This window comes from Meriones unguiculatus, chromosome 4 (assembly GCF_030254825.1).
Source record: "Meriones unguiculatus strain TT.TT164.6M chromosome 4, Bangor_MerUng_6.1, whole genome shotgun sequence".
Lineage (NCBI taxonomy): Eukaryota > Metazoa > Chordata > Mammalia > Rodentia > Muridae > Meriones > Meriones unguiculatus.
Genome location: NC_083352.1, coordinates 97,500,753 through 97,526,375, shown reverse-complemented (window position 1 = coordinate 97,526,375; position 25,623 = coordinate 97,500,753). Strand labels below are relative to the sequence as shown.

General features: G+C 50.6%; 1 protein-coding gene across 2 annotated transcripts in view; it reads left to right on the top strand.

The window, feature by feature from the left end:
- Positions 1–19,962, top strand: part of Wscd2 (WSC domain containing 2) — a 79,728-nt gene extending 59,766 nt beyond the window's left edge. For both annotated transcript variants that reach the window (XM_021661940.2, XM_060382595.1), the window contains exons 5-9: positions 428–549; positions 1,831–2,005; positions 6,247–6,411; positions 9,333–9,533; positions 18,067–19,962. In XM_021661940.2, coding sequence (XP_021517615.1) covers positions 428–549; positions 1,831–2,005; positions 6,247–6,411; positions 9,333–9,533; positions 18,067–18,419 — 1,016 coding nt within the window. In that variant the 3' untranslated portion in view covers positions 18,420–19,962. The remainder of the gene's footprint in view (positions 1–427; positions 550–1,830; positions 2,006–6,246; positions 6,412–9,332; positions 9,534–18,066) is intronic.
- Positions 19,963–25,623: the final 5,661 nt, after the last annotated feature.

Below are 25,623 nucleotides of genomic sequence, written 5' to 3'. Positions count from 1 at the left end.
GAAAAACCAAGGCTATGGGAGTTGTTTCAGTCCGTGAGACTAGATGTCAACTGTCTTGGTCTGGCTCTGGAGTCCCAGGGAATTCTTAGGGAGCTGCTGGTCTTCATTCTACCTTGGGGTCCTGATGTAGGTGTCTAACAACAAGGAGGGAAGCCCTCAGCAGCAGGATAGATGAACTTGCCATGAGTGTGAAGGCAAGCAGGCAAAAAGCAAAAGCTTTCTTCTTCCATGTCCTTTTATGGGGGTTGACACCAAAGGCGTGGCCAAGATTTAGGGTGGGTCTTCCCATGACAAGGAGTCCAATCAAGAAAATCCCTGGAAAGCTTGCCCCGCTACTTGGGCTTTAATGGGTTCCAGATACAGACAGGTTGATGATGAAGATTAGCCTCAGCTAGGTCTAACAGCTCCGTTTCGTCTGGCCCTTCAGATGGGAGCGCGGTGTTCAGAGGCTGCTTCCGGCGACCCAACAACCTCTCCCTGGCCTTGCCCGTGACAGTCGCCATGCCAAACATGTCTGTGGACAAGTGTGTGGACCTCTGCACAGAGAAGGTGAGCTGGGGCCGTTCGCAGCCCTCGGGGTGCAAGGACAGGGTGGCATGAAGCCTGAGGGGCAGGATGTGGCGCTGAAGAAGTTGCCATCACTCAGAAGAGCTGCAGGGGTCACCAGACCATGACCTATGATGAGTCAGAATGAGCGTCACTCCACGGAGCTGCACAAAATGGCAGGAGCCACCTGCTTGTGTCTGAGGGTGAAGGAGTGTGAGACTGAGGGTGCTGAGGAGGCATACTAAACACTCATGGTTGGATGATGTCGTCAGCGGTGGCCAGTGGGACCCTGCTGCATGCCATCTTTCTGAGCTGTATCTGGCTTAGGCGCCAACTGGCCAAAGATAACCTGGCTACCCAGGCGGCAAAGGAAACAACCCAAGGCAGCTCTGGTATGCCTGTGTGCACACCTATATCCTTTTGGTCTGTACAAAAGGTACAGATTTTGGCCAGCAAGATGGCTCAGCAGGTAGAAAGGCTTGCGGCCAAGCCTCAAGACCTGAGTTTGATTCCCAAGGCCCATGCGGTGAAAAGAAAGAACTGGTTTCTGCAGGTTGTTCTCCGATCTCCACGTGTGGTCTGCCGCATGCATGTGGGCAATCCGTTGGTGGTTTAGAGCACAGATTTGGACAGAGTTTCCTAGTCACAGGGAAGACAGGGCCAAGCATTTCCCTCTTGGTTCTCTCATGTGCTTCTCTCAGTACAGTGCTGACACTGTCTGCCGTAACCCTCAATGAATCCCTTTTGCCAGAAAAAAAAAAAATGGCGCTGACCCCAGGTTCATTCTCGGCAGGGGAAAGGGCCCAGAGAGAATTTACCAACACTGGCCGCTCAGTGTTCCGTGGCTCCAGCTCACCCTGCAGATACCTGGGTCCTAGGACACTCCAGGGTCTTACTGAGCAGGCAAGGCTCTGCCGAGGCCATGTACATCTACACCAGCTCTAGGTGCCTCCTAATCCCTAATTTGGTACTGATGCTGTGTAAGACGTTGCCATGGAGATCACCGAGGGAAACGAAAGGGTCCAGTTGTTCAGTGACCAGATAGTACTTTTCTGGAATATTTTTTTACCTCACCGTGAAGCCAGCAGATAGATGGAGAGGGCCGGTGCATTCTGTGGGTCTCCCTTTGCTGCCTGGGAATGTGCGTGCCTGTTTCTCCTGAAGTCTCATTTCAGATAAACGATTAATCAACACAAGGACTGGGCCGGGTGGCTGTGATGTCCGAGGAGGGGTATGGTTGGGCTGCACAGGGACTGGGTGACCCTCCTCTGTCCTCATGCCCAGGAGTATCCCCTGGCAGCTCTCGCTGGCACTGCCTGCCACTGTGGGTTCCCCACCACACGGTTCCCTCTTCACGACCGGGAGGACGAGCAGCTGTGTGCACAGAAGTGCAGTGCCGAGGAGTTTGAGAGCTGTGGGACGCCCAGCTACTTCATTGTGTACCAGACACAGGTCCAAGGTAAGCCAGGCTGCCTCGACAGACCCCCCTTCCCAGGTGTGTCCTGGCCAGTCCGTTTCCTGAAGCCTGCAGTGTGAGGAGGGAAGTGAATTGATGAGAAGGCTGAGGGCTGGCGGACTTGCTGAGACCTAGGCACCCTGGGTATGAGACAAGGGAAGTTCCTGAGGGGAGGTTCTGATGAGCCCGTGTCTACCTGAGGTGGCGCTTTGCTGATAGCGGAAAGAGAGCCCTGGGTCTCCTCCAACACAGAGCCAGAATGTGATCTTGGACAACCCATACCTCCTGTCCTGGCCTCAGTTTCTCCATATGGAAAATGAAGCTGTAGATGGTTGGTCTCCAACATCGTTTTTGTTCTGGAATTCTGTCAGCCTGTCTTCTTCCCCTCCCTGTCAATCGTCCTTTCCATCCCTGTCCTCCTTTGCCGATAGAGCCCACGCTGACTGTTTATCTCTGTACCGCCTACAGGGGAGGCCAAGGGTAGAGATGATGACAGTGGCTAGGAGGGTGGCCATGATGGCGGTGGTGATGACTGCAGTCATGCTTGTTAGCTTTTGTCAACTTGACACAAACCTAGACATAGCAGGGATGAGGGAATCTCTGCTGAGGGCTGTCCCCATCAGATTGCACATAGGCCAGTCTGTAAGGTGTATGATTGAGGTGAGAGGTCTCACCCGTTGTGGGTGGTCCCAGTCCTGGGCAGGTGGCCTTGGGTTGTTTAGGAAAGGAGAGTGGGCAAGCCATGGAAAGCAAGCCAGTAAGCAGCTTCCTCCATGGCTCCTGCCTCTGCTCCTGCTTGAGTGCCTGCCTTAACTTCCCTCAGTGCTTGACCATACCTGGGACATGAAAGCCAAAGAAACCCACCCTTCCTTTGGTCAGGGTTTATCACAGCAACAGAGGGGCAAACTAGAACTATGAAGGGAGGCGATGGTAGTGACAGTGGTCGTAATGATGGTGATGATGGTGGTGCCAGTGGTGATGATGGTAGTGGTGGTGATGGTAGTGCCAGTAGTGATGATGATGGTGATGATGATGGTGGTGGTGATGGTGGTGATATTCGTAATGAAGGTGGTGGTGGTAATAGTGGCGGTGGTGGTGGTAATGACAGTTGTGATGATGGTGATGATGAGGTGTTAAGGATTATGGTGATGGTGACAGTGGTGGTGGTAATGGTGGTGATGATGATGAAAACGGTGGTATGGGGGGCTGGAGAGATGGCTCAGAGGTTAAGAGCACTGGCTGCTCTTCCAAAGGTCCTGAGTTCAATTCCCAGCAACCACATGGTGGTGGCTCACAACCATCTACAATGAGATCTGGTGGTCTCTTCTGGTTTGCAGGCACACGTGCAGGTAGAACACTGTATACATAATAAATAAATCTTTAAAAAAAAAAAAAAGAAAAGAAAAAGAAAACGGTGGTATGACAGCAGCAATGGGTTTCTTAAGTCTTACTCCACACTGGGCTCAGTACTGAGGCCTTCATATATACTTCCTTCTCCTCAGCTGTCCTCTGAGGTGGGGATGGTGATTGTTCCCACTTCCCTGGGAAAGTGAGACTCAGAGTAGCTGAGGGGCTTGCCTACAGACAGACCATCAACCTTTATTCCTGGGAGGGGCTTCTCAAACAGTAGCTGGTATGGGGTTGGGCACTTACGCTGGACCAGAACCTAAGGGAACCCCAGGACTTATCTCAGCATGGAAACACTGGCCGTTCACTGCACCAGCCTCAGCTCATTCCATGATGTGAAGCCACAGTCAGCCTGTGAACAGGGCAGAACTATGCCCATTTTAGAGATGGTGGAGGGACAAGGAACTGGCCACAGTCCTACCTACATAGGAGAGCAACGTGCCTTCAGAGCTGACTGCAAAGACCATGCTAGAATCCTTGGCTCAATGGGAAGAGCTTTCCCAGCCCATCTGAAGTCTGAAGAGTAACAGCACGTCTTTGGGCAGACTGCCTCCTAGCAACAGTGCATAGATGGACAGACGGACACGGCATGGGTGTGTCAACAGCAGTATTACCTGCAAGGCAGTCTGCACTCTCGCACACCGGTGCCCTCTTAGAGGGAAGCAACAGATGCCTGTTTGTGATTTGCGTAAAAATCCTGTGACCGGTGGTCCCACTTGATCTGATATTGAGTACAGAAGCCTGGTAAGAAAAATACTGCTCATTGACAGTGCAGTGAGGAGGGACACGTGTGTGCTGGTTTTCTGGGATGCATCGGGCATCTGGGCCGAGCTATGTGGCCCTGGCCTGGAGGAGAGAGTCTTGCCAAACTAATAGCACTGTACTCGTGTGTGGCCTTGCTGAGCCATGCTAGAAGCTGATGTCTTCCCAACAGTCGATAGCATCTCTGTGCTCATCCCAAGCCTGCCCAAGGCGCTCTAGCAGATCCTACCCCCTGGGAAGAGTTGCATACCATAGATTCTGCAAACTGCCCAAATCTTGGTCTACTGTGTCTGTCCTTTGTTAAGCATCGACTACACAATGCGCCCTGACATTACTGACGGGAACTAAACAGCTAGCAGGCTGCGTGCCCAGCACTGTCAATGTGCCTTACCAGGCTTTGCCCACCTAACCGTCCAGTCACGATGTGTGACCAGTTTACACATGGATGACTAAACAGGGAGGCTGAGCAGTATGGCCACACAGCTAAATAGGGCAGAGCTGGGATTCCAAGACAGGTGATCAAAGTGCAGCTTCTGGGCGTTACTTCAGACTCACTCTGAGTGGCCTGTTCACTTCTGTTCGCAAAGCGAGGAGACTTCAGTCCAAGGAGGTAAAGGTGCCCAGTGGAAAGGCAGGGTGGAGACTTGGGTCTGCTGGTTCCACGGCCTAGAACATGCAGCCTGTAGCTTCTCCCTTGGTGTACGGGGCTTCAGAACCACACAGGAGCTAACACTGAGAGGTTGCAAGGTAAAAGATTTGTTTTTACGGCTGGGCCAAACCTACAGTCTCCTCCAGAGTAGCAGAAGGAAGCAACTCAGACCAAAGGCAAGGAAACCTCTTTATAGCAAGTGATTACAAAAGCGGAATTTTGCAGTTATTTTTATGATCATGGAAAAAGGTACATGTTATGGATTTATGGTCAGACAGTTACCGGAACATATGATGAAACATTTTATGGTCAGTCAGCTCTCAGAACTTACCATGAAACCGTGAAAACTATTTACGATTTATATGTCACGCGATTATCGAGAAAGAACAAATAGAAATAGCAAGCTGACCTTTAGGACCTGATTAGAGACGAGAGTAACACCGTAAGGAGCAATATAGAAATAAATCAAAGTCTAACACTGTTTAACTTAAAAAAAAAAAAAAAAAAGGTAAATAATGGAGGCAGCTGACCATTACCATAGACAAAATAGTTTTCTGTTGTTTGGTTGGTTGATTGGTTGGCTTTTCGAGACAGGGTTTCTCTGTGTAGCCTTGGCTGTCCAGGACTCACTTTGTAGACCAGGCTCACCTCAAACCCAGAGATCTGCCTGCCTCTGCCTCCCCAAGTGCTGGGATCACAGCACTGGCCACCGTGCCTGGCTGACAAAGTAGATCTTAACCCTGAGAACAATAGATGTTATCAGAGAGCTGACTCATGGCCTCCCAGGAAGGTGTGAGTTAAGCATTCTTTGAGAGGGATGAAGGGATGAAGGGTGCCCCAAACCCAGAGCCAAGCTTTTATTATGAAAAACCAAACAAAACCTGTTAAACTTCAGAAAATTGAGATGTTGTGCAGGACACACCCAGAGGCTTCCTTCGTCCCTTTTCCTGTGTTTACTAAGTCACACATCTCTCCACCCCTTCTCCCCAGGGCCCTCTTGTACCCTGCCATTCTGAAAGAAGTGCGATTCACCATGTGAAACATTAATTACAGTGCAACATTCGCTTAGGTTTTTTTTTTTTTTTAAGTCGCATAGAGGGAGAGGTACCTTTTAAGTGTGGTCCATGACCCCAGGGCAGCCCCTGCTCCTCTGGCACCAAAAGAAAGCAGAGGAGCCTTCTGGCTCAGATAGGAGCTGCAGTGGCTGGGGCGGGGTCTCAGTCCCATCAAACTGACAGTTTGAACCCTGCAACCACCAAATGTGAGAGACTTTCTGGGGATCGCCTGAGACTGGACAGGAGGTTTGTCCTCCTGTGGACGACTGTCCCCCCTCCTGTACGCTCAGCCCATCACAGAGCCTCTCCTCTTCCCGATATGACCTTGTCTCCAGGGTACACTGTGCTCACCCCTGTCTGTCCTCCCGCAGACAATCGCTGCATGGACAGAAGGTTCCTCCCAGCCAAGTCTAAGAAGCTCATTGCTCTAGCCAGCTTCCCGGGCGCCGGCAACACGTGGGCCCGCCACCTCATCGAGCTGGCCACTGGCTTCTACACTGGCAGCTACTACTTCGATGGCTCTCTGTACAACAAAGGTGAGAGGTGGAGGGTGAGGGAAATGCGGTGCACCATTCAGCACGCCTGGGCTCCCCAGTCAAGGCCTGTCACCTGCCTGGTGCTATCCTCCTCCTCATGGCTGACCCACACTTCGTGTGTCTCAGACTTGGCACCTGCCCTGAGCCTGCCGACTAATTGACACCTATTATGTGCTTAGTCACTTTCCTCCACTTGGATTGCCACAAATATTTCTTAAGCATCTACTGTGTGCTGGGCACCTCACCACAGATATAGACTGACCAACAGCTGTGTGCTACCAATAGAGGTATGATAACTGTTTATTTTGGGGCATTTATTATCAACTGTTTACTAGGCATCTTGCCTGTAGTATTTGCTGTGTGCCCTGTTCTTTTTTTTTTTTTTTTTTTTGATGCTGTTCACAGTCATTTACCCCGTACTGTTACATCAGAAACGTTCTTCCCTCGTGTGGTTTTTCAAGAGGCACTCACAGGTATCCTGTCGAGTTGTCTGTGACCCCAGACATGAAAACTGAGGCTGAATAAGAGGACATAACCAGCCCCCAGAGTCACAGTTTCTTCAAGTGTCTGATTAGAGACTGTGCCCAGCTGTGTCCTGATGTCAGGTTTACGTCCTTATCACCCTTGGGCTTCCTACTGGGAGTTAGAAATCCAAGGTAGCACTGGACAGGAAGCGATCTCCTTGGCATGGGTTTTACATCTGTGTGCAGGGAGCCCTCAGCTGTGGCTCTGTGTCTGTGTTTTGGTGGAGGCGCACTTCCTGGCTGTGTGGTCTCTGACATGCTGCTGTCCCTCTCTGATCCTGTGATCATGCATAGTTTGGACCTCGTGAGGCTGATGTAAACGCGCATGGATTGACGCATTAACAAGTCCAGCATGAGGGAAACAGACACTGCCATTACGGCACAGCTGAGGAAAAGCCGGGCGGCAACAGCTCCCAACATAGAAAGCAGGAGGGTGGGAGAAAGTGGCAGGAGGTGAGGTGGGCAGGGCTGAAGATGGATTTAGCAGGGGTGTAGGAGCAGGGCTTCCTAGTGCCTTCAGTTGCTGTGATAAACTCTGAACAAAGCCTTCTCAGACAGGAAAGGGGCACATGGAGGGTGCTGCTTACTCGCTTGCTCCTCATGGCTTGCTCAGCCCGCTTGCTTATACAACCCAGGACCACCTGCCCAGAGATGGCCCCACCCACAGTGGGCTGGACTCTCCCACAGCAATTAATCAAGACAATGCCTCACAGACCAATCTGATGGAGGGAATCCCTGAACTGAGGTTTCCTTTCCATGGGTGTCACTAAAGTAACCAGCACATTAGAGCCCAGTTCTCTGCATTTGGTTTGGGTTTCTGTACTCATGTCCTTAGCACTTACTATGTGGGAAGTAGCACCCACTGTGTTTGAGGCTCCTGTCAGGATTTGAACCCAGACCATCAGCAGAACTGGAGCTGTGCTGTCTTTATGAGGTGGTGGCTGGGATCAGGTCACACATTGTCCTAACTGCCCTAACTGCTCAGGCTCCAGCCTCAGAGAAGGGTTCCCTGGGATCATTGAGGTCAGGGATGTAAGGTGGTTTCATGTCCTATGTCAAGTCCGGTGAACCCCGCTCTGCAGAGACATGTTGAGAAGGGTTCTGAGGTTCTGTTTTCCCTCGGTGGCTTGAAAGAGGCAAAGGGAGGCAGCTGCCTAGACACCGGGACTGGGCCCCCATCGGCTCCCTCACAGCTTCAGAGAACAGTGGAGCCATCAGTCTGAAAGTCCATGGTGCTTTGCGAATGGGACCTGGGCTCAGGTTCTCTCCTCTTTATCTGGAACCAAACACAGAGGTTTTCCAGACACACCAGACCGCGGCGGGAGGGCAACTGGGGACACTGTGACGCGGCACACCAGGCTATGGTGTGGAGGTATGAGGAGAGAGACAAGGGGAAGCATTTTTTTGCAGCTCTGAGATGAGGTCTTGGAACAATTGTCTGGTGGCTCCTCAGAACCACAGCTGCGGTGACTATGGAAACTAATATTTAAATGTACCACATTGTGTAATGGAGAGCTGCTTGGCCCTTGGAAAAGAGGGGTACAGAAGGGGGCCCCCCGGGTGGTGGAATTCAGTGACAAGTGAGCAGCCTTCCTCAGGACAGCCCATCCGACTGTCCTCCCACAGCGTCCTCCTAGTCATAAAACTGAAAACTTAAGACTCTGGAGTAGGTATTTCCAGGCGACCATGCTGCGTTTTCTTTGTGTTTGTTTTCAAGCTCCGCAAATACTGCGATAGGTTGATGCCATCGGGGCGTCAAAGGCACAGCATCGCAGGTCTCCCAGGACAGGAAAGTGACTTCCGTACGGTCGCTGCTGCTGATACCATGTCTTGTGTGGGGGTTTGGGAAGTTTTCTTGACTGTTTTGTTGGCTTTGGCTTCTGGAGATGGAGTCCCACCCAATAGCCAGGATGTCTTCAAACTCAGGGCATCTCAAGCATGGGGACTGCAGGCATGGGCCAGTGAACCTGGAACCGATGCCGTGTCTCTGAGGAGCGTGTGGGTTCTCGTATGCCACCTGTATCTCCCCATTGCTGGGCCTGGAAGAAAGTGGGTTTCAGCGTAGACAGAATGGAGGCCATGGGTGCAAAGTCTTTGCCCGGGTTGTACAGAGTCCCAGAAAAGGGATGTGTGGCATGAGGCTGTAGCCCCATGCCCTTGCCCTCAGTACCCTCAGGATGCTGTGCCTCTGTGAACATCAAGAGCTGTTGCTAAAAGACCTGGTCCCAGGTGCTCAGAACACACCCAGGAATGAGTGAGTGAGTGAGTGAGTGAGTGAGTGAGTGAGTGAGTGAGTGAGTGAAGAAGAGAGTCCTGAGGTGGTGTAGGAAGGGTTGGGTGTGCCTCCTGCCTCCCCATCTCCCCAGCTTCTAACTTCTCGGCTGGGGTTGCCCACAGGGTTCAAAGGTGAACGGGACCACTGGCGTAGTGGGCGGACCATCTGCATCAAGACCCACGAGAGCGGTCAGAAGGAGATCGAAGCCTTTGACGCAGCCATTCTGCTCATCCGCAACCCGTACAAGGCCCTCATGGCGGAGTTCAACCGCAAGTATGGAGGCCACATAGGATTTGCTGCCCATGCTCACTGGAAAGGCAAAGGTACAGCAGGCGAGGGGTGAGGGACTGGGGCAGTTTGGGGTATGGGGCAGACAGCATGGGGTGACAGAAGGGAAGAGCTGGAGCGGTATGGGGTGGCCAGCATGGGGTGGCCAGCAGGGCGCTCTTAAGAGGCTGCAGCTGAGGCCTCACAGGCCACACCCAAAGCACCAGGAGCTAAGGATTTGGAATTTACAGTGAATCTTGATAACATGACTCCCAATCATTCCAATTTATTTATTATGTCTACAGTGTTCTGCCTGCATGTGTGCCTTCACACCAGAAGAGGGCATAGATGGTTATAGGTGGTTGTAAGCCACCCTGTAGGAGCTGGGAATTGAACTCAGGTCCTCTAGAAGAGCAGACCATGCTCTTAACCTCTGAGCCATCTCTCCAGCCTTCATTGCACTTTCTTGAACAACTCTTAGCTTTTTGGACTTAGTGGGGTGATAAAATTGTGGGGTGCAGAGGCTGGAAGGTACAGCCTCAGCAGCTATGGTTCTCTGGTTCTGGTGACAGAGACACTGTTGGTAAAATCCACATGGCATTGATTGCCACATCTTTTGGGGTCCTCTCCTGGGTTTCACCCAGCCTGCGTGCAGTCCCAGGTCATTGCCTATGTGGCAGTGTGACCCTGAAGCTGTGTGACCTGGGAAATTTAAGAGTCTGTGTCCAACCAGATTTCCCGGGGATTCCAATGCTCTCCCAAGGTTTGAAAACTGCATTGGGACACCCTCGATGTACAGAAGGGAGGGTGACCTGGAAGAAGCAGAGGCCGCATAGCTGCTGTGTGTGTCCAGCCACAGGAGCCCTAATCCCCTCCCGATTAGAGCCAAGATAAGCCTCCCCACCCCCCAGCTTCGGTTCCATAACGTTAATTTTACAACCCCTCTGGAGCGGGACGAAGGCGAAATTTTATGTGATATGATTACACAAGGTGAATTGTCCTGGATCTGTTTAATGAAACAGATCCTGTGTTTAATGATTCCGTGGGGAGCTGGTGCCTTGAAACCATTAATCAGGGCCTGGTTCCCCCTGACGACAAGGAGATGGAGCAGAGACCGCCAGGTGGCAGGCAGCCAGGCACACAGGTGTCCTGTGGGTCGTCCGGGGGCCTTGATTTCTGGATTTGTAGGTGCTGATCAATTACCAGGAGCCCGGAGCTAGCGGAGGCTGGGGGTGGGGGGGCGAGAGGGATGGTTTTTGCTTTCAATTCTATTCTACTTTGCAATGAAGTCATTCAGGAGCTCAGAGAGGTGGGAGTTGGAGCGGTGCCGGCGAACCTCTGATATGGAGGAGCCCAGAACAACATGGGAGCTGTTACTTTGAGGGTGGGGAGACTCAGGCCAGCAGGATGGGACATGTGGGGAGCCTCAGGAAAAGCTGGGGGCCAACACCAGCAGGCTCCTCCGGAGCAGCATGGACTCTTCTGCACCTGGTGCTTGAGCAGGAGCTTTGCAAAGCTCGTTATCCTAAGAGAGCAAGGCTGCCCGTCTGCAACTCTGTAAACTGAAACTCAAGGCGAGCAAATAGCACCAGCCAGGTCGCCCAGTGCAGGTAGAGAGGAGCAGAGGTTCCAGCCCCAGCCACCTGGGTGCAGGGTCATCCATGGACAACCCTGAGTCTCAGCCAGTACCCAGAGGTAAAGGATGCTCCAGGGAGACAGAGGCAGCTTCCCCAGAACCAGAGCTTCAGGTGATGGTCTCAGAAGACAGGCTCAGCTTGACACACCAAGCAAATGTCTTTAGCATGGTCCCACGTGACCACCCCTGAGGTCTAGACCTGTGGGGTGCTGGGTGACAAGGGCTAGCCTCACCTGGGTTTCTCCTGGGATGGTAGTAGCTGTCCTGAGCCACCAAGGGTGCCGGGAGGTGACCAGGAAGTAGGGAGAGGCTGTGAAAGGGAAGGAGCCGCTCTGTATGTGTAAGGTTTCCTACCCTCCCAGATACATCTGGTCCTCACCCATTATAACAGTGCGGGCCCAATTAGTCAGCTGTCTTGTGAATAATCTGTTTTAAGAATAAGAAATAACCCGTCACCAGCATAAATATTTCTCAAGTAGCCGTGGGGTTCCGGGAGGGGGCGGGACACGGCCATCTGAGGACAGCCTCGATGAGTTCTGTCGAGAAAAGCAGTCCTTTATCACGGTGCAATTTAGCTGTTGGATATTTCAATTTGGTTCCTGCTGGGTACCAGGCTGTGGGAGAAGCGGGGATGAGGCTGTCGGTGGCTGGAGAGGAAATAGGCCAGAGTGAGACAGGCTGGATGGAAGGGTGTGATTTTGACCAAGTCACTTTCCCTGTCTGAGCCTCAGTCCTTCCTGGGGATGATATCCGAAAGTCTTTTTCCCTTGGGGTATGTGGGAGGACTAAGTGAGACAGTGAGGATCCGTCACCCAGCAGAGGGTCAGGATTCAGGAGAATTTTTTATTTTTTTATATTAATTATAGTTTATTTACTTTGTATCCCATGCATGGTCCTTAGTTGGAGAATCAGTCTCAGAAAAGACCCCCGTGCCCAGATTTTTTGGTTCTGTTGCTCTCCTTGTGGGATTCCTGTTCCCTCCAGGTTTTTCTATTTCCCCCTTCCCCCTTCTTTCATAAGATTCCCTGAACTCTGCCCAAAGTTTGGCTATGAGTCTCAGCATATGTTTTGATAACCTGCTGGGTAGAGTCTTTCAGAGGCCCTCTGAAAGACTGGTAGGCTCCTGTCCTGTTCCCTGTTTTCTCCCTCTTCCGATGTCCATCCCGTTTGCCTTTCTGAATGAAGATTGAACATCTTACCCAGGGTCCTCCTTCTTGATTAGCTTCTTTAGGTGTATAGATTTTAGCACGATTATCCTATATTATATGTCTAATATCCACTTTTAAGTGAGTATGTACCATGTATGTCTTTCTGCTTCTGGAATCTTAAAGTCCCCAACCCAGCTTGAGAGACTCATGCTCTCCGTGCTCCCTCTGGAGGGGCCTGAGGAGTGCTGCACCGTCAGCAGTTGGGCCCTTAGTGCACGTAGGGGCTGATGCTGTTCCCAGCAGCCCAGCGCCCACCTTCTGCAGTCTCTCCCGGCTTCTCTCCAGCCTGAGCCTCAGCGGCTATCCTTGAGATCCACTCTACAACTACCCCCAAGGAGTGCTCTGCTCTGTGTAACCTGTCTCAGGCAACCCTAAAGGCACCCTCCTAGTCAGGTGACTTTCTGTGTCAGGGCTAACAATGAGCCCCCCAAAGGAGAGTTTGAATAGAGCAGAGAGACCCCCAAGAACAAGCTTACCAAGCCTGTCTAACCCCACCCCAAGGGTCTCACTCTGCAGTGGAGACAGATGTGTAAGCAGAGTGACCAAACAGGAAGGACTCACTGTGGTCAGGAGGAAGAATGGAGCCTGCAGAGCCCAGAAGAGGCCTGTGTGGGCTCCCGGGGCCTTCGATGGGGACTTCTTGCTTGAGAAAGATGGACAGCAGTAAGGAGGGTAACCATGCTTATTGAACAACTGCAGGGCCCGGGCCAGTGTGGCGACAGTCCCCGTCCTCTGGCCACACAGTACACAGCCCTCTGTTCCCTGTTAGCACCCTGACATTACACATAATACCTTGGTAGTAAAAGGCCCACCAGCAGCTGGCCAGGTCTCCCAGATCCCAGACCGCCTTCAACAGTCCTTCATCCACTCTGCCTCAGTTTCCTCTTCAGTTAAATGATGACCACGCTAATGATGGGCACCCGTGAGGACTGAGTAGAGTTAACTCCTGAATACACCTGCACAGTGAAAACACATTTACAGTCCAGCAGTACACCTTTATAATTAATATATTAATGGAAATTATAGACCTCTGATACGAACATATTTATATAAATATAACTATTTTTTAAAGCCAGCATGGTGGCGCACACCTTTAATCCTAGCACTTAGGAGGCAGAGGCAGGTGGATCTCTGAGTTTGGGGCCAGCCTGGTCTACATAGTGAACTCCAGGCCAGAACTACACAGAGAAACCAAACAAAAAACCTATTTTATGTAAATCTCATATGAATTGCATAGTATAGTCTGGGAGTGAGTTGGAAGCACTTGGATACAGGCCTGATCGTTTCATCAGAATGGAGTCTTTGATGTGATGTCTCTCAGTTCCGGTGATTCTGAAATCATCCGGTGGTCTTTATCCTTTGAAGACTCGGGGACTAACTTTGAATTTAGTTATCATACTTAAGAGTCTTTTACAATGCTATGAGTTATTCATTAATTAGACCAAATTGTATAAACAGATTTAAATATTTGTTCATCATAAAGTTTTTACAACTATTACTGAATTTAGTAGGAATATTCCAGATAGGGATAACTCTCTAAACAACTTTTAAATGATTAAAGCAATGACTGACTACTCAAAAAGCAAAGGCTTTGTTCAACGGGGAAACATTTAATCACAGGTATTAAATGTCCATTTAGTCAAAGGATAAAAAAAGGTTTTGTTACTATTGTCTTAAGTGATTTTTTTAAACATTACTAAGAACAAATCAGTACTTAAGAAAGTATTGTAGAGAATTAAGCATTAATTTTATCTCAGGGTATTGAACTGACCTTAGGTTTTATAATTTAAATGTTATTTTTAACCTTGTCATAACCATATCCATTTTTAAACAATCCTTTTGCAACATACCTTGATCTTATTATTATTATAAAATTTAGAAAACAATTTTAATGAGGTAATTTTAAAAGAAAGTTCAGGAGGCCATAATGTAAGACAGAAAACATGGTATCTTAAATATCCATTACTTACAAACACAGGTAAAGCACATTTATAGTTTTGTTTTCTTAACCAAATTTAAACTAAATGCTTGTTAAAGATTTAAGCTACTATAACAGGTACCGTGAAGTGTTTTGCTTTTGTGTGTGTGTTTTTTGTTGTCATGGTTGGAAAAAGCATTTCCTCTTATAGCTGTCTTCCCCAGACATCAAGAACGTAAGGCGTCCAGAGTAAGACAGTGCTTAGCAATTATGACTTTAGTGTTCTTTTAAATTAAGAGTTGAATAATTCTTTTAAATATATAATTATGGTCATACATTAAGTGGATCTGTAAACTCTAAGATGTCTATGCAAACCTGGAAATCGGTTTTTAAAATGACAATTAAAAATAGAAATAGTCGGGAGCCATGGCACATGCCTGTAATCTCAGCAGTTAGGGAGGCAGAGGCAAGAGGATCTCTGTGAGTTCGAGGCCAGCCCGGTCTACAGAGTGAGTCTAGGACAGCCAAGGATGCACAGGGAAACCTTATCTCGAAACAAAACAAAAAGCAGACATTTAGGGCTTTCTCTTACATTGGCCTTACCAAGGTGCAGATCTTGAATCCCTGCTTGTTCGTTCACTTGTTTTTAAAGAGGCAGTGTGCTCAGAACTGTCTTTGAAATGTTGGTATGCAGATAAACACTCACATGTAAACAAGCCATATCTGAAGCACAGATGTGATCTGGCCTTTTAATCTCTGAGATAATGAGCTCAGTCAGTGTCTGGGGTATCTCAGCTGTCACTAGGAAAATCGTATGCTGGCGTAAGAGCAATCATCTCATAGTTACTTTATACCCTCAACTGGATAAGGAGCATAAGGTGACATCTTCATCAGAATTGCATCTTGTTCTTAAAGCAGACTTAAAATTTTTTAAATTTAAAAACATGTCAGTTGTCCCAAAGACAAATATTTAGGATCATTAAAAGAGCCATTAAAAGTGGGAAGAGGAGATTTAGTTGGCGTGGTCACAAGGGAAGGGGGACAGCGAGATCTGGCTTTAAGGACCTGGGACCTGAAGTAAAATCTAAACAGTCCTGGTCCCTCGTCATTGTCTGGGCCTCGGGTGTCCTGAAGGTGTTTGACAGTTACTAGAACTATTTGAAATCTCTTTCAGGGAGACAAATTCCCCTCCAGCTGGCACCCTTCCCTCTCCCAGTGTGAAATTCCTGGGGTGGGGGGGCTCATATCCCTGGGGTCCATTGCTTCACCAGTCTGACAGTTGGACTGAGACACACACGTGTCTCTTGAGAATATATTTTTGCTACACTGTTTACTCAGGGGATCAGGTTTTATGATGATGTTCCCAAGAAAAGCCACTTATTGCTACATACGACTCAGGAGCAGAGCTGGCTGGGTCTGAGAAACGGCTAATACTGGGTGTCAGAGCCACTCAAACGTCTAGAGAGTTTCTTGTTAGGCAATTGGAAGCAAAGGAACGCAGAACCTGTGCTGAAAAGGATGGAGGGGGCACAGACAGTTTCATTTGATTTTCTTGAATAGTCTAAGGAGTCCTCCTAGCTCAGGCCAAGCTGAGATTCTGGGCTTTAAGACTGGCAGGAATTTTTAAGACCGGCTTTAACGTAAGCATGGGAGTTAAAGGAAAACAAGCTGCTCAAAGAAACTGTAAGATAGGATGTGACAAAAAAAGCAGGCCAGAAAGGAAGAAGAGCCCTTTTTTAAAATTTTAGCCTCTAAATTAATTTAATGACATGAAATGTAACTCAGGTGTGGCTTTACTACTCTTTTATTATTATGAATTACCAATATGAGCAGTATTTGGAGATCAGTTTACATTTTAGTTAAAGCCTATGTGTGAGTTTTAAGACTTCCATCGCTCAGGACTTTGTTAAGCTTGGAGGCTGTAACTTCTTGGATTGTCTTTAGTCTCTTTTGTTTTTTCCCAAACACTTGGAAGTTAGTCAGCAATTATTGCTCACAGAGCAGGTCAGAGTACCAGATGTCCATTTTTTTTTTTCTCCAGGTACTTCCTCCTTTTTGGAAACCTTGTTTCCTCAGTTTTTATTTCTCCATCTTTCTTTTTTCTCTTGTCCTGAAAAGTCACCTGTCTGTGCTAGCTAGGAAATGTGTGGTTTGGGTCAGCTGTATGTGCTGTTTTTTTTGCACCTTCCCCCACTGGGTCTCTTGTTATCCTATATGTTTACACAAACACAAAGGAGCTCAGGACAGTGGGGGGGAACAAAACTTCATGTGTGTCTTTCCCAATGAGCCAATATTCCAAGCCTGGTCTACAGATCGAGTTTCAGAACAGCCTGGGCTCCTGAGAGAAACCCTGTCCCGATAAACAAAACAAAAGGATGGGGCGTATTTGTTGAGTTTCACTGAGGCCTTTGCACATACTGAGGCATTGCCGCTGACACCACCACACGTTGGGGTGGGTTGGGGTGTGAGGGAACAAGTGTGTCTTGTCTTCAGCAGCTTCATCATCAGATGATCGTAAACTTCCTAAACTAGGGGTTTGACGAGGTCACAGGAGCCGCAGCAGAAAAAAATGCAGAATAGCATTTGAGGAGGAGTGTCAGGAAACACAGGCCACATGGCAATAAATAAAGCATTTCAGAGACAAGGAAAACCAAGACAAAACAGTCCAGAAGCAAACAAAATACTGAACACGAGCTAAACAGCAGAATCTAAAATGCCTCTAGAGTTCTGAGTGCAAGCGGACCAAACCAAACAAACGTTAGACCGAAATGTTTTCAAACAAGCACACAAACCACACACCTTAAAACAAGTAACTTTGAAGCAGACAAAAAGAAGATACCTCTCAAAGAATGACCTGTTAAGCAGCTCAGCATAGACAGACTGTCCACAAAAGCATGGGAGGTCAGAGCCCCAGACAGAACTCACGTAAGGAGAGAGCACCCTATGGCCAGGGCCCACTGGATCCATACAGGTGCCTGGCTTCCGTTCAAGTGTTTCCTCCGGTGAAAACGCCACATGTCACTATATCTGATGGCATAAAAACCATAGCTCTCCTCTTATAGGGAATACGAGCTCGTTTATTCTGGAGGCATTTTGAGTGACCGTGGCCCAGAAAAAAACAGATTTAGGACACCCCAAACTCTGTATTGCAATATAGAAGCAGTCTCACCAAGTTTTTGTAGTTTCCTAGAACAAAGATGATAGTCATAAATCAAGACAAGTTTAAGATATATTGGTAGGCACCTCAGCAAGGTGGGCGGGACTTTTATAGGCCCAAGATGCTATCTGATGGCGTTCTTGCTCTGGGGTTAAGAGGAAGCTAGCTGTCTGTTAATAGATTCCAAAAGATACCTATTAGTCAGGGGATGTTCATTCTGGCGTGGCAGAGGGCAAGGAGTAGCTGTACTTGGGTTAGTTCCAGAGCCTAGAACTAACCCAAGGTAAGATAGATAGTGGCTGGACTGGCAACATTCCCACCGCTGCACAGAACTGAGGTTCTAATCAACCCATCAGCCTCTGCAGACACAGCTTCCTTCCAAGAGTTCTTGTTCCCAGGATCAAACCCAGAGCTTCCAGCCTGCTGGGCAAGCAAGGCTGTACTCCCCAACCCCTCCTGTAGAATCCTGCGTCTCTTATTTCTGCCCCTCCACATTTTTGGCAGCATATATTTATATGGTGTGGTCTCTTTTGTGTCTTGGGCTGTACCTGGAATGAACCAGGCGCCAGGCAGGTGCGTGTTACCCCAGAGAGCACAGGCGGGTTCAGAGATCTTGAAGGTCTATCATCCGCCCACCTGGTGGCGTGCTGACACACTGCTCTTTCCTCAGAGTGGCCCGAGTTCGTGAGGAACTATGCCCCGTGGTGGGCCACGCACACGCTGGACTGGCTCAAGTTTGGGAAGACGGTCCTGGTGGTGCACTTCGAGGACCTGAAACAGGACCTGTTCGCGCAGCTGGGCCGCATGGTCAGCCTGCTGGGCGTGTCGGTCAGGGAGGACCGCCTGCTGTGCGTGGAGAGCCAGAAGGATGGCAACTTCAAGCGCTCCGGGCTGCGCAAACTGGAGTATGACCCTTACACGGCTGACATGCGCAGAACCATCGCCGCCTACATCAGGATGGTGGACGCCGCGCTGCGCAGCCGCAACCTCACCGGGGTGCCCGATGCCTATGGCCCGAGATGATGGGCAGCCAGGGAGGGGCCCAGCACCCCCACACCCCACACCACGGCTTCAAAGAGCTGGCTTCCCTCTGGCATGAAGACAGCTCCAGGCTTCTGCCTGCCTTCAAAGAGGCCCGTCCTAGGTCTGGGGAGGAGACATCAGACGCCTTCCCCCTGGAGAGTGTGGGGGTGTCCCTGTCCCTGCCATTGATGGGAGAAGGGAGATGGTAGTCATGGAGCCGACCGTAGTTAGGAGGTTCTGAATGAGGCAGCTGATGACCCTCCCAAGCGACGACCCTGCAGCTGACTATGTGGGCCCCTGCCTTTTCCCTGAGCAAGCACTGGCTCTCTGATCTCTCTCAGGCCACCTCTGTGTGACAGGCAGACGGCTGGGACCTGTTTCCGTGGCCTTGGGTGTCTGACTTCTGAGGTACAGAGATTGGTGCTTTGGCACTACCGTGGCAGCCGCCCCCAGGCTAAAGCACATAAGAGACCCAACCTGGGTGCCATTCCACCTGTCCTGGGCGCCGGAACCCTGCCCTGCCTGCCCATGCTGTGTCTTGAGGGTGGGGATGACATTGGGGTTCTTGATCCTTCTAAAGGCCCTTAGGTACCAAAAAACCAACCCAACAGGTTGGCTCTGTGCCACATACAAAGCCCAGCGACCCAACTTTTGCAGGGTGTGGACCAACACGGCTATCTTAACACTGCCCTCCTGATCCCTCAGCCAGGGCAGAGAACAAAAGAGCTCCAACTCGGAGCCACGCCCAAAACAGTCTGCCTACCCTCCAAGCCATCAGCCTCCCCTTTCCTTGCTCGTAGCCCAACAGGCCCAGTCCCCACTCGGGACTCCTTAGAAATGGGGTAACGGATGGCTCTAGATCTCCATTGTACCGCTGCTCTCTCAATGCTGAGACACCAAAGGATTTGTGACTTGAGTCACTGATCATGTTTCTAAAAGCATGCATCCAGGATCCCGTCTCCCCAGGATCCCTGTGGCTTCCCCCTCCAGCCCGCACCTTTGCCATTCCCATTGCATAAACGTAAAAGCCATAGTCACGGCCCCCTCGCACTTCAGTCCGGAGCAGCCACTTAAGTCTTGGGGGGGGAGGGGCAGTCAAACTCTCGTTCCCGCCTAGCCAAGGAACCCTAGAGAAGGTTCTCGAAAAGAGATCTATATTTTTTTAAGAGGAATATGACCAAGACATTCTGCCCCTTGGACACTGGCCACACCAAAAAGAAGGGCCAAAAAAAAAAACACTGGACCTGCTCTCCTCAGATGCCCTCACCTGGAGGGTTTGGGCCACCCCGGGGCTCAGCCAGGGGGTTCTGAATGTATTTTGTATGGTGTTTCCCCACCCTGGGCTAATTTCTAGTTTTCTTTCACTGGCTGGTAGAGGGGCCTGTTCCCCCTCCTGCTTGGAGGTTGGCTCTTCCTGAGATTCTCTGGTTCCAGACCCTGGGCTATATAGTTCCTTGCTAGTGGCCACCTCTGGTCACGAACTTTCTGTTCAAAGATTCCTCAGGTCAACAGTATCATTAAAAGAGTTTTGTTGCTAATTCCACCACGTGGCCCTGTTATATGTGGGGAGCTCACAGGTGAAGTGTCTTCCTGGGTGTGTGTGTACGAGAGAGGAGAAGGTCCAGGGGACGGCCGAGGTGAGGGATTCTCTGGGTGTATGCACACACGTGGGGGTGTCCGTTGGGAGATGTCTCTTCTGTGCATGTGAGTGACAGAGACCCTGAGTGGCCGCTGTACCTTGTCTCTTCATTAAGGAAGCCAGCCAGAACACAAAGATGCCCAGGGACCCTGTGGCTGCCACCCTCAATCTCTGAACCTCCACCCTGGCTTCTCTTACACACCAGACTGCAGCTTCTGTGGGGAGGGCTGTGACCAGAGATGGGCTTAGCCGCAGGGAGAAGGGGCCTTTAATGTTACCAGTGAACAGTTGGGGGAGGGGCAGCAGAGATGGACAGGGGAAAGGCAGGGAGGGGCTTCTCCCCACCCAGGGTCCTGGGCCACCAATGCAAAAGCAAGAAAAGAGACTTTAGTGGCAGAGTCCTGGAGTGAGGGGGTTCTGCTCATTGACGCCATGCTGGGCAACTGAGCGCACCTGGGCCGAGGCCAACTCAAGTCTCAGTCCTAAACCAACTCTGACCTGTCATAGGCGCTACCTGAATCTAGATCCTTGAATCTAGAACCTGTGTCACCCAAACCTAGACCTTGGAATTTGGGTCACCCAATCTTTGACCCTTGAACCTGAGTCACCCAATTCTAGGGGCCTTGAACCTAGGTTGGCCAAACCTAGACCCTTGAAACTGGGTCACAGCTAAATCCTGGTTAGTTTACATGTCTAGGTCATAGATGTATACTGATCCATGATCAGTCTTAGACTTATCCTAATCCTTATTGCAACTCCACATTGACTGAGTCCCAACGCTGCTCCTATGCATACTGAGCCCTGCTCCTAGCTGTCTGACCACTGTGTTCACAGGCTTATCCCTGACCGGCCCCAAAACAAGTGCCATTGATGTCTCTTGACTCGACCTTAATCTCTGTCACCTAACTGACTCTAGGTGCTAAGCCACAGTCTGGGCGTGGGATGAGTCTTAACTTCGGTCACATGTAGCCTAATGTGATCTCACATCAAGGCTTGACTGGTCCTGGCGGCCTAGTCCTGAACTAATGGACTGGCTTGCTTTGAACCTGAGTCCCATCTGTATCCCTGAGGCTACCTTTACCCACCCAGTCCTAGTAAAGGAAGCCTTGTGACATCTAACTGGCTGGGATTCTTGTCTCAGGATCACAAGGAGCTGTTACATCCAGCTCCCCCTCCTCCCTGAGGACCCAGTTCGACACCAGGGTGAAGCTGGGCTGAAGTAATGGTCACAGCCAATGCCTGCCCTTCCTGGGGCCATCTGGAATCTAACTCACACACAAGTCCTGAGCATGCATTTTCAGTGCAACACGGACCCTGAGCCCCCCTGTTTTCGAGACTAAAAAAGGATTAGGGAGTCCCCATTCCTGAAGAGTTCACATCTTACCAGGTGCCATCAGAATCAGAAAGCATTTGGGGAAGAGGACAGGGAGGCCCCTGGCGACCCCTATGCCCTATGAACCAACATGGAGATTTGTTTCAGAGCTAAGGCTCTCACTGTGGAAAGCAACATGAAAACCAGCTTGTGGGGGAGGGGAGGGGGCATCCAGTCTGGATCCTGCTGTTCTTCCCACAGTGACTCCCAGACTCAAGTAGAACAAGGCTGATCACTGGAAGCAATTCCAGATTTTCCCAGGAGCCCTGGAGGCGGCTGCTGGATCGGTGTGGGAGGGAAGAGAGATGCAGGCAGGTCCTCCAAAGACTAGCCTCCCTGCCAGAGACCCAGCCCCTCTTCCCTCCTATCGCTCCTTTGTTTTCTTTCTCCTCATCCCTCCTCCTCCTCACTTTTCCTTAGAGCCATGGTTTCCCTCTTTGAGGTCCGATTTCCCTCAGCTGCCCCGGGTGCCCCTTTCCTCTTCCTGTCTCTCCATCTTGCTCTGTCTCCCTCGCCATCAGCTCATCTTGGTCTCTGCTGCTGCAGGTGTCTCTCTGTCCCTACCCCTTTATCTCAGAGTTCTCATCTCCTCTGTCCTTCCCTTCCTCCCTCTCTCCCACCCCCATCACTCCATCCTGCAGAGTGGGGGTGGCTCTGTGGGATCCAGGCATAGTGAGACAAATGTACCCAGGCTGGTAACCAAGGAAGTGGTTTCCTTAGCAACAGAATCTGTAGAACAGGGGCTGCACTGCCCTGTCCTTAGCACTGCTATTACAGTAATAGGATAGAGGAAGAGAAAGGGAGGCAGGAAATGAAAGAGAGGGAAAGAAACGGAATGGATGTCATGAGCAGAACCTCACTTATATGATGGCTGCTAAGGGTCCCCCTGACAGGAAGGGACAGTACTGCAGCACCAGCTCACTGCCTGATGCTTTAGGAACACTCCAAATTAGAGACGTGGAGGGAGTGAGGGCAGAGAGACACAAAGTGGAGGGTGTTGGGGCACAGGACTAGGCCACAGTTAGGAGAGACCACTAGCAGGACCCGGAGCTCCCAGCCTCAGCAGTGTGCCACCCCAGGGGGATCCTGGGACTGAATGAGAGCGCAGTGGGGGATGGGATGAGGGTGGCAAAGTAGGCTCTAGTTTCTGTCCCTCAGGAGTTCACCTGGGCACAGATGGAGGTCGAATGGTATAAAGCAGGATGCAGGGCTCTCCTATCCCACCCTCCCTTCTGACCAGCCAAGGGAAAACATGGAGAAGGGAACCACCCAGGACATGGCCAAGGCTGGAGAGGCTCAAAGAAGTTAAGTAATTCACTTAGGGGCACAGTGCTTGTCTTGGAACCAGAGACCATCAGAGCCCATTTGGAAGGTGGAAGAGGCAGAGGGTGCATGGGGAGAGAAGAGGGGGAGACAGACTGACTGACTGACTGACAGACAGACAGCCTTAAATCATTTGGCATTGTCTTATGCCAGACTTCATGAGATTGCAAATGACCATCTTCAAAGAGCACATCTGTCCAGGTATATTCATTCCCTTCTGGAGAGTGGGATTGCGTCCCCCTTCTAGGCTGCTGTTCAAGATTCAGAGGGCTGTAGGAGGCACCGATGGGGGATGGGGAATGAAGGGCAGAGAGCTGTTCATGGTGACACAGAAACATGTCCCATCTCTTTTCTAAAAGCATTGACGTATGGAGGGGAAGTGCCCACAGCAATGCATTTTTTTTTCATTATCTTTGCCAGCTCACTGTTTCCTTCAGATTCACAGCCTGCAATCTGCCAGCATTCGGGGGAGATGCCTGAAAAGGAAGACACACCTCAGAACATGAAGGAAAGGCAATGATGGGGTGTCTCTGCCCCACCCCTGACTTGCCTCTCATCTCAGGAGTAGCCACATCCCATCAGGCCCCCGAGGCCTATCTGTAACTGAAATGTGAGGGTCCTGAGGGAGGCAACATTGTTGACTCAAGTAGCTTTGGGGTGGTCCTTGCTGTTGGCTACTAGACTTACAGGGGACAAACAGTCAGCTCAAAGGCAGAGGAAGCACTCGCTGAGGACCTTCATGAGTCCAAAAGTCAAGGGATGGCGGTAGGAATCTCCAGTGAGGCCTGAGGTGGGCACTTGCCCGTTATTATGGCCACCAGGCATGACTACTAACCTCATACCTTCTGAAGTCAACTGTCCAAAACACTGGGCCCGGGTCCCAAATCCTCCTGGGGTAAGGACCACAGCAATGGGGGAGGGAGGGGCTAGGGTCGTTGATCCTGTGAACTTGCCAGTGTCACGGATAAAGAAGTATGTTGACGCCTACACCACTCAGGCACCATCTGAAGAGTGGTGCTGAGGACTATGGCCACCACCCAGACCTGTAACTACATCTCTCAAACTCACTTGGCATCCAGCACATAATAGGTGCACAGGAGCTCCTGAAGCAGTCATGTTCATGTGCCTGAGAGGAGGCACGGTCGGCAGCCGGGACTGGCCGGAGCTAGCCCTTGGCAGCTTAGGCTCTGTGCCCCAGAGATGGCTCCCGCTCTCAGCCCCACCTGAGCGAAAAGCTGACAATGTAGTGTAGCCCCTCATCCTGGTCCCCGGGAGTCAGCTGTGCGCATCTCCCGAGGTCTCAAGCAGTGATGTCACATGGGAACTAGTCAGTGCTACAGAGCCGATGGATATGGGGAGGGGGACCACCGGCCTCCCACTCCTCCCCGATGAGGCTCCCTGGGAGCCTAACACCCTGTGACTTACAGGTGAAACCCCGTGGGATGTTTTAACTTAGCAGAACCCCAGCTTCCACGAACCCAGAAGCTGCGAGTGTCATCAGAGAGCACCGGAGACCTACAGCTGAGGTTCCTCTACCTCACTGTCACCAGCTGCTCACAGCTTGAAGATGGGAGCGGACTTTGAACCCAGGAAATCTGGTGTAGTGGTTGGAATGAGAATGCTCCATAAGTTCTGTGGCGGTTTGAACAGGAGCGGCCCCCACAGACTCGTGCATTTGAACGCTTGGCCCATAGAGAGTGACTGTCAGGACATGTGGCCTTGCTGAAGTAGGTGTGGCCTTGTTGGAGGAAGTGTGTCAATGTGGGGTGGGCTTTGACTCTCCTAGGCTCAAGCTACACTTCTGCTGCCTTCGGATCAAGATGTAGAACGCTCAGCTTTTTCTCCAGCATCTTGTCTGCCTGCTCACTGCCATGCGTCCCGCCATGACTAACCCTCTGGACTATGAGCAGCCCCAATGAAATGTTCTCTCTTTGTAAGAGCTGTCACGGTCATAGCGTCTCTTCACAGCAATAACTAAGACAGGCTAATGCATTTGAATGCTTAGTCCCCAGGAAATGGCACTGTTTAAAAGGGTTAGAAGGATTAGAAGGTGTGGCCTCGCTGGAGGGAGCATGTCGCTGGGGGTGGGCTTTGAGGTTTCAAAATACCAAGCCGGTCCCAGTGTGTCTCTCTACTTGTGGACCAGGACATAGCTCTCAGCAACTGCTCCAGCACTGTGCCTGCCATGGTGGTCACAGACTAAGTCTCTGAAACTATAAGTAAGCCCCTGATTAAATGCTTCCCTTTATAAGAGTTGCCTTGGTCGTGGCGCCTCGTCACAGCAATAGAACAGTGACTAAGACATCTGCTTTGAGAACCTACTTTTGCAATCATGCACTGGCTGGTAGGTGTGGGGCAGACATGAGGCCAGGATGGAGAAGGGAGGACCTGACATTGGGGAGGGATGCTGTGGGTGACTGTCTACCGAGGAGCAGACTGCTGCAGAACAAAAGAGGTGGGAAAGAGACATGAAGCCCCCGGTTGGGCTTTGTGGGTTTGTCAGGGCCTCTGGGATTTAAGTTGGGAAACAAGAAACCAACCACGAAAAGCTGTGGTTTCCAGTTTCACACAATGGAACCCCAACTTCCCAAACAGGGGTGTTTAGCAAGGGTCCAGAGGCGTGGCTGGGTTTTTCCACAGCTGGGGGTGTTGCTGGCATTTGAATGGATAGACACAAGGAATGTCACTTCTCCTCCCCCCCACAGAGCACAGAACATTCGGGTAAAGTGACATGGAGACAAGCCCTTCTGAGTGCAGTGGGCAGGGGTGGCCATGCACACCTGTAAGGATAGCTTACAGGTTCCCATGACAACGGCCAGGCAAGGAAGGACCTTGGATTCTGTGTGGCTCACTGGTTTCCTGTGATCCTT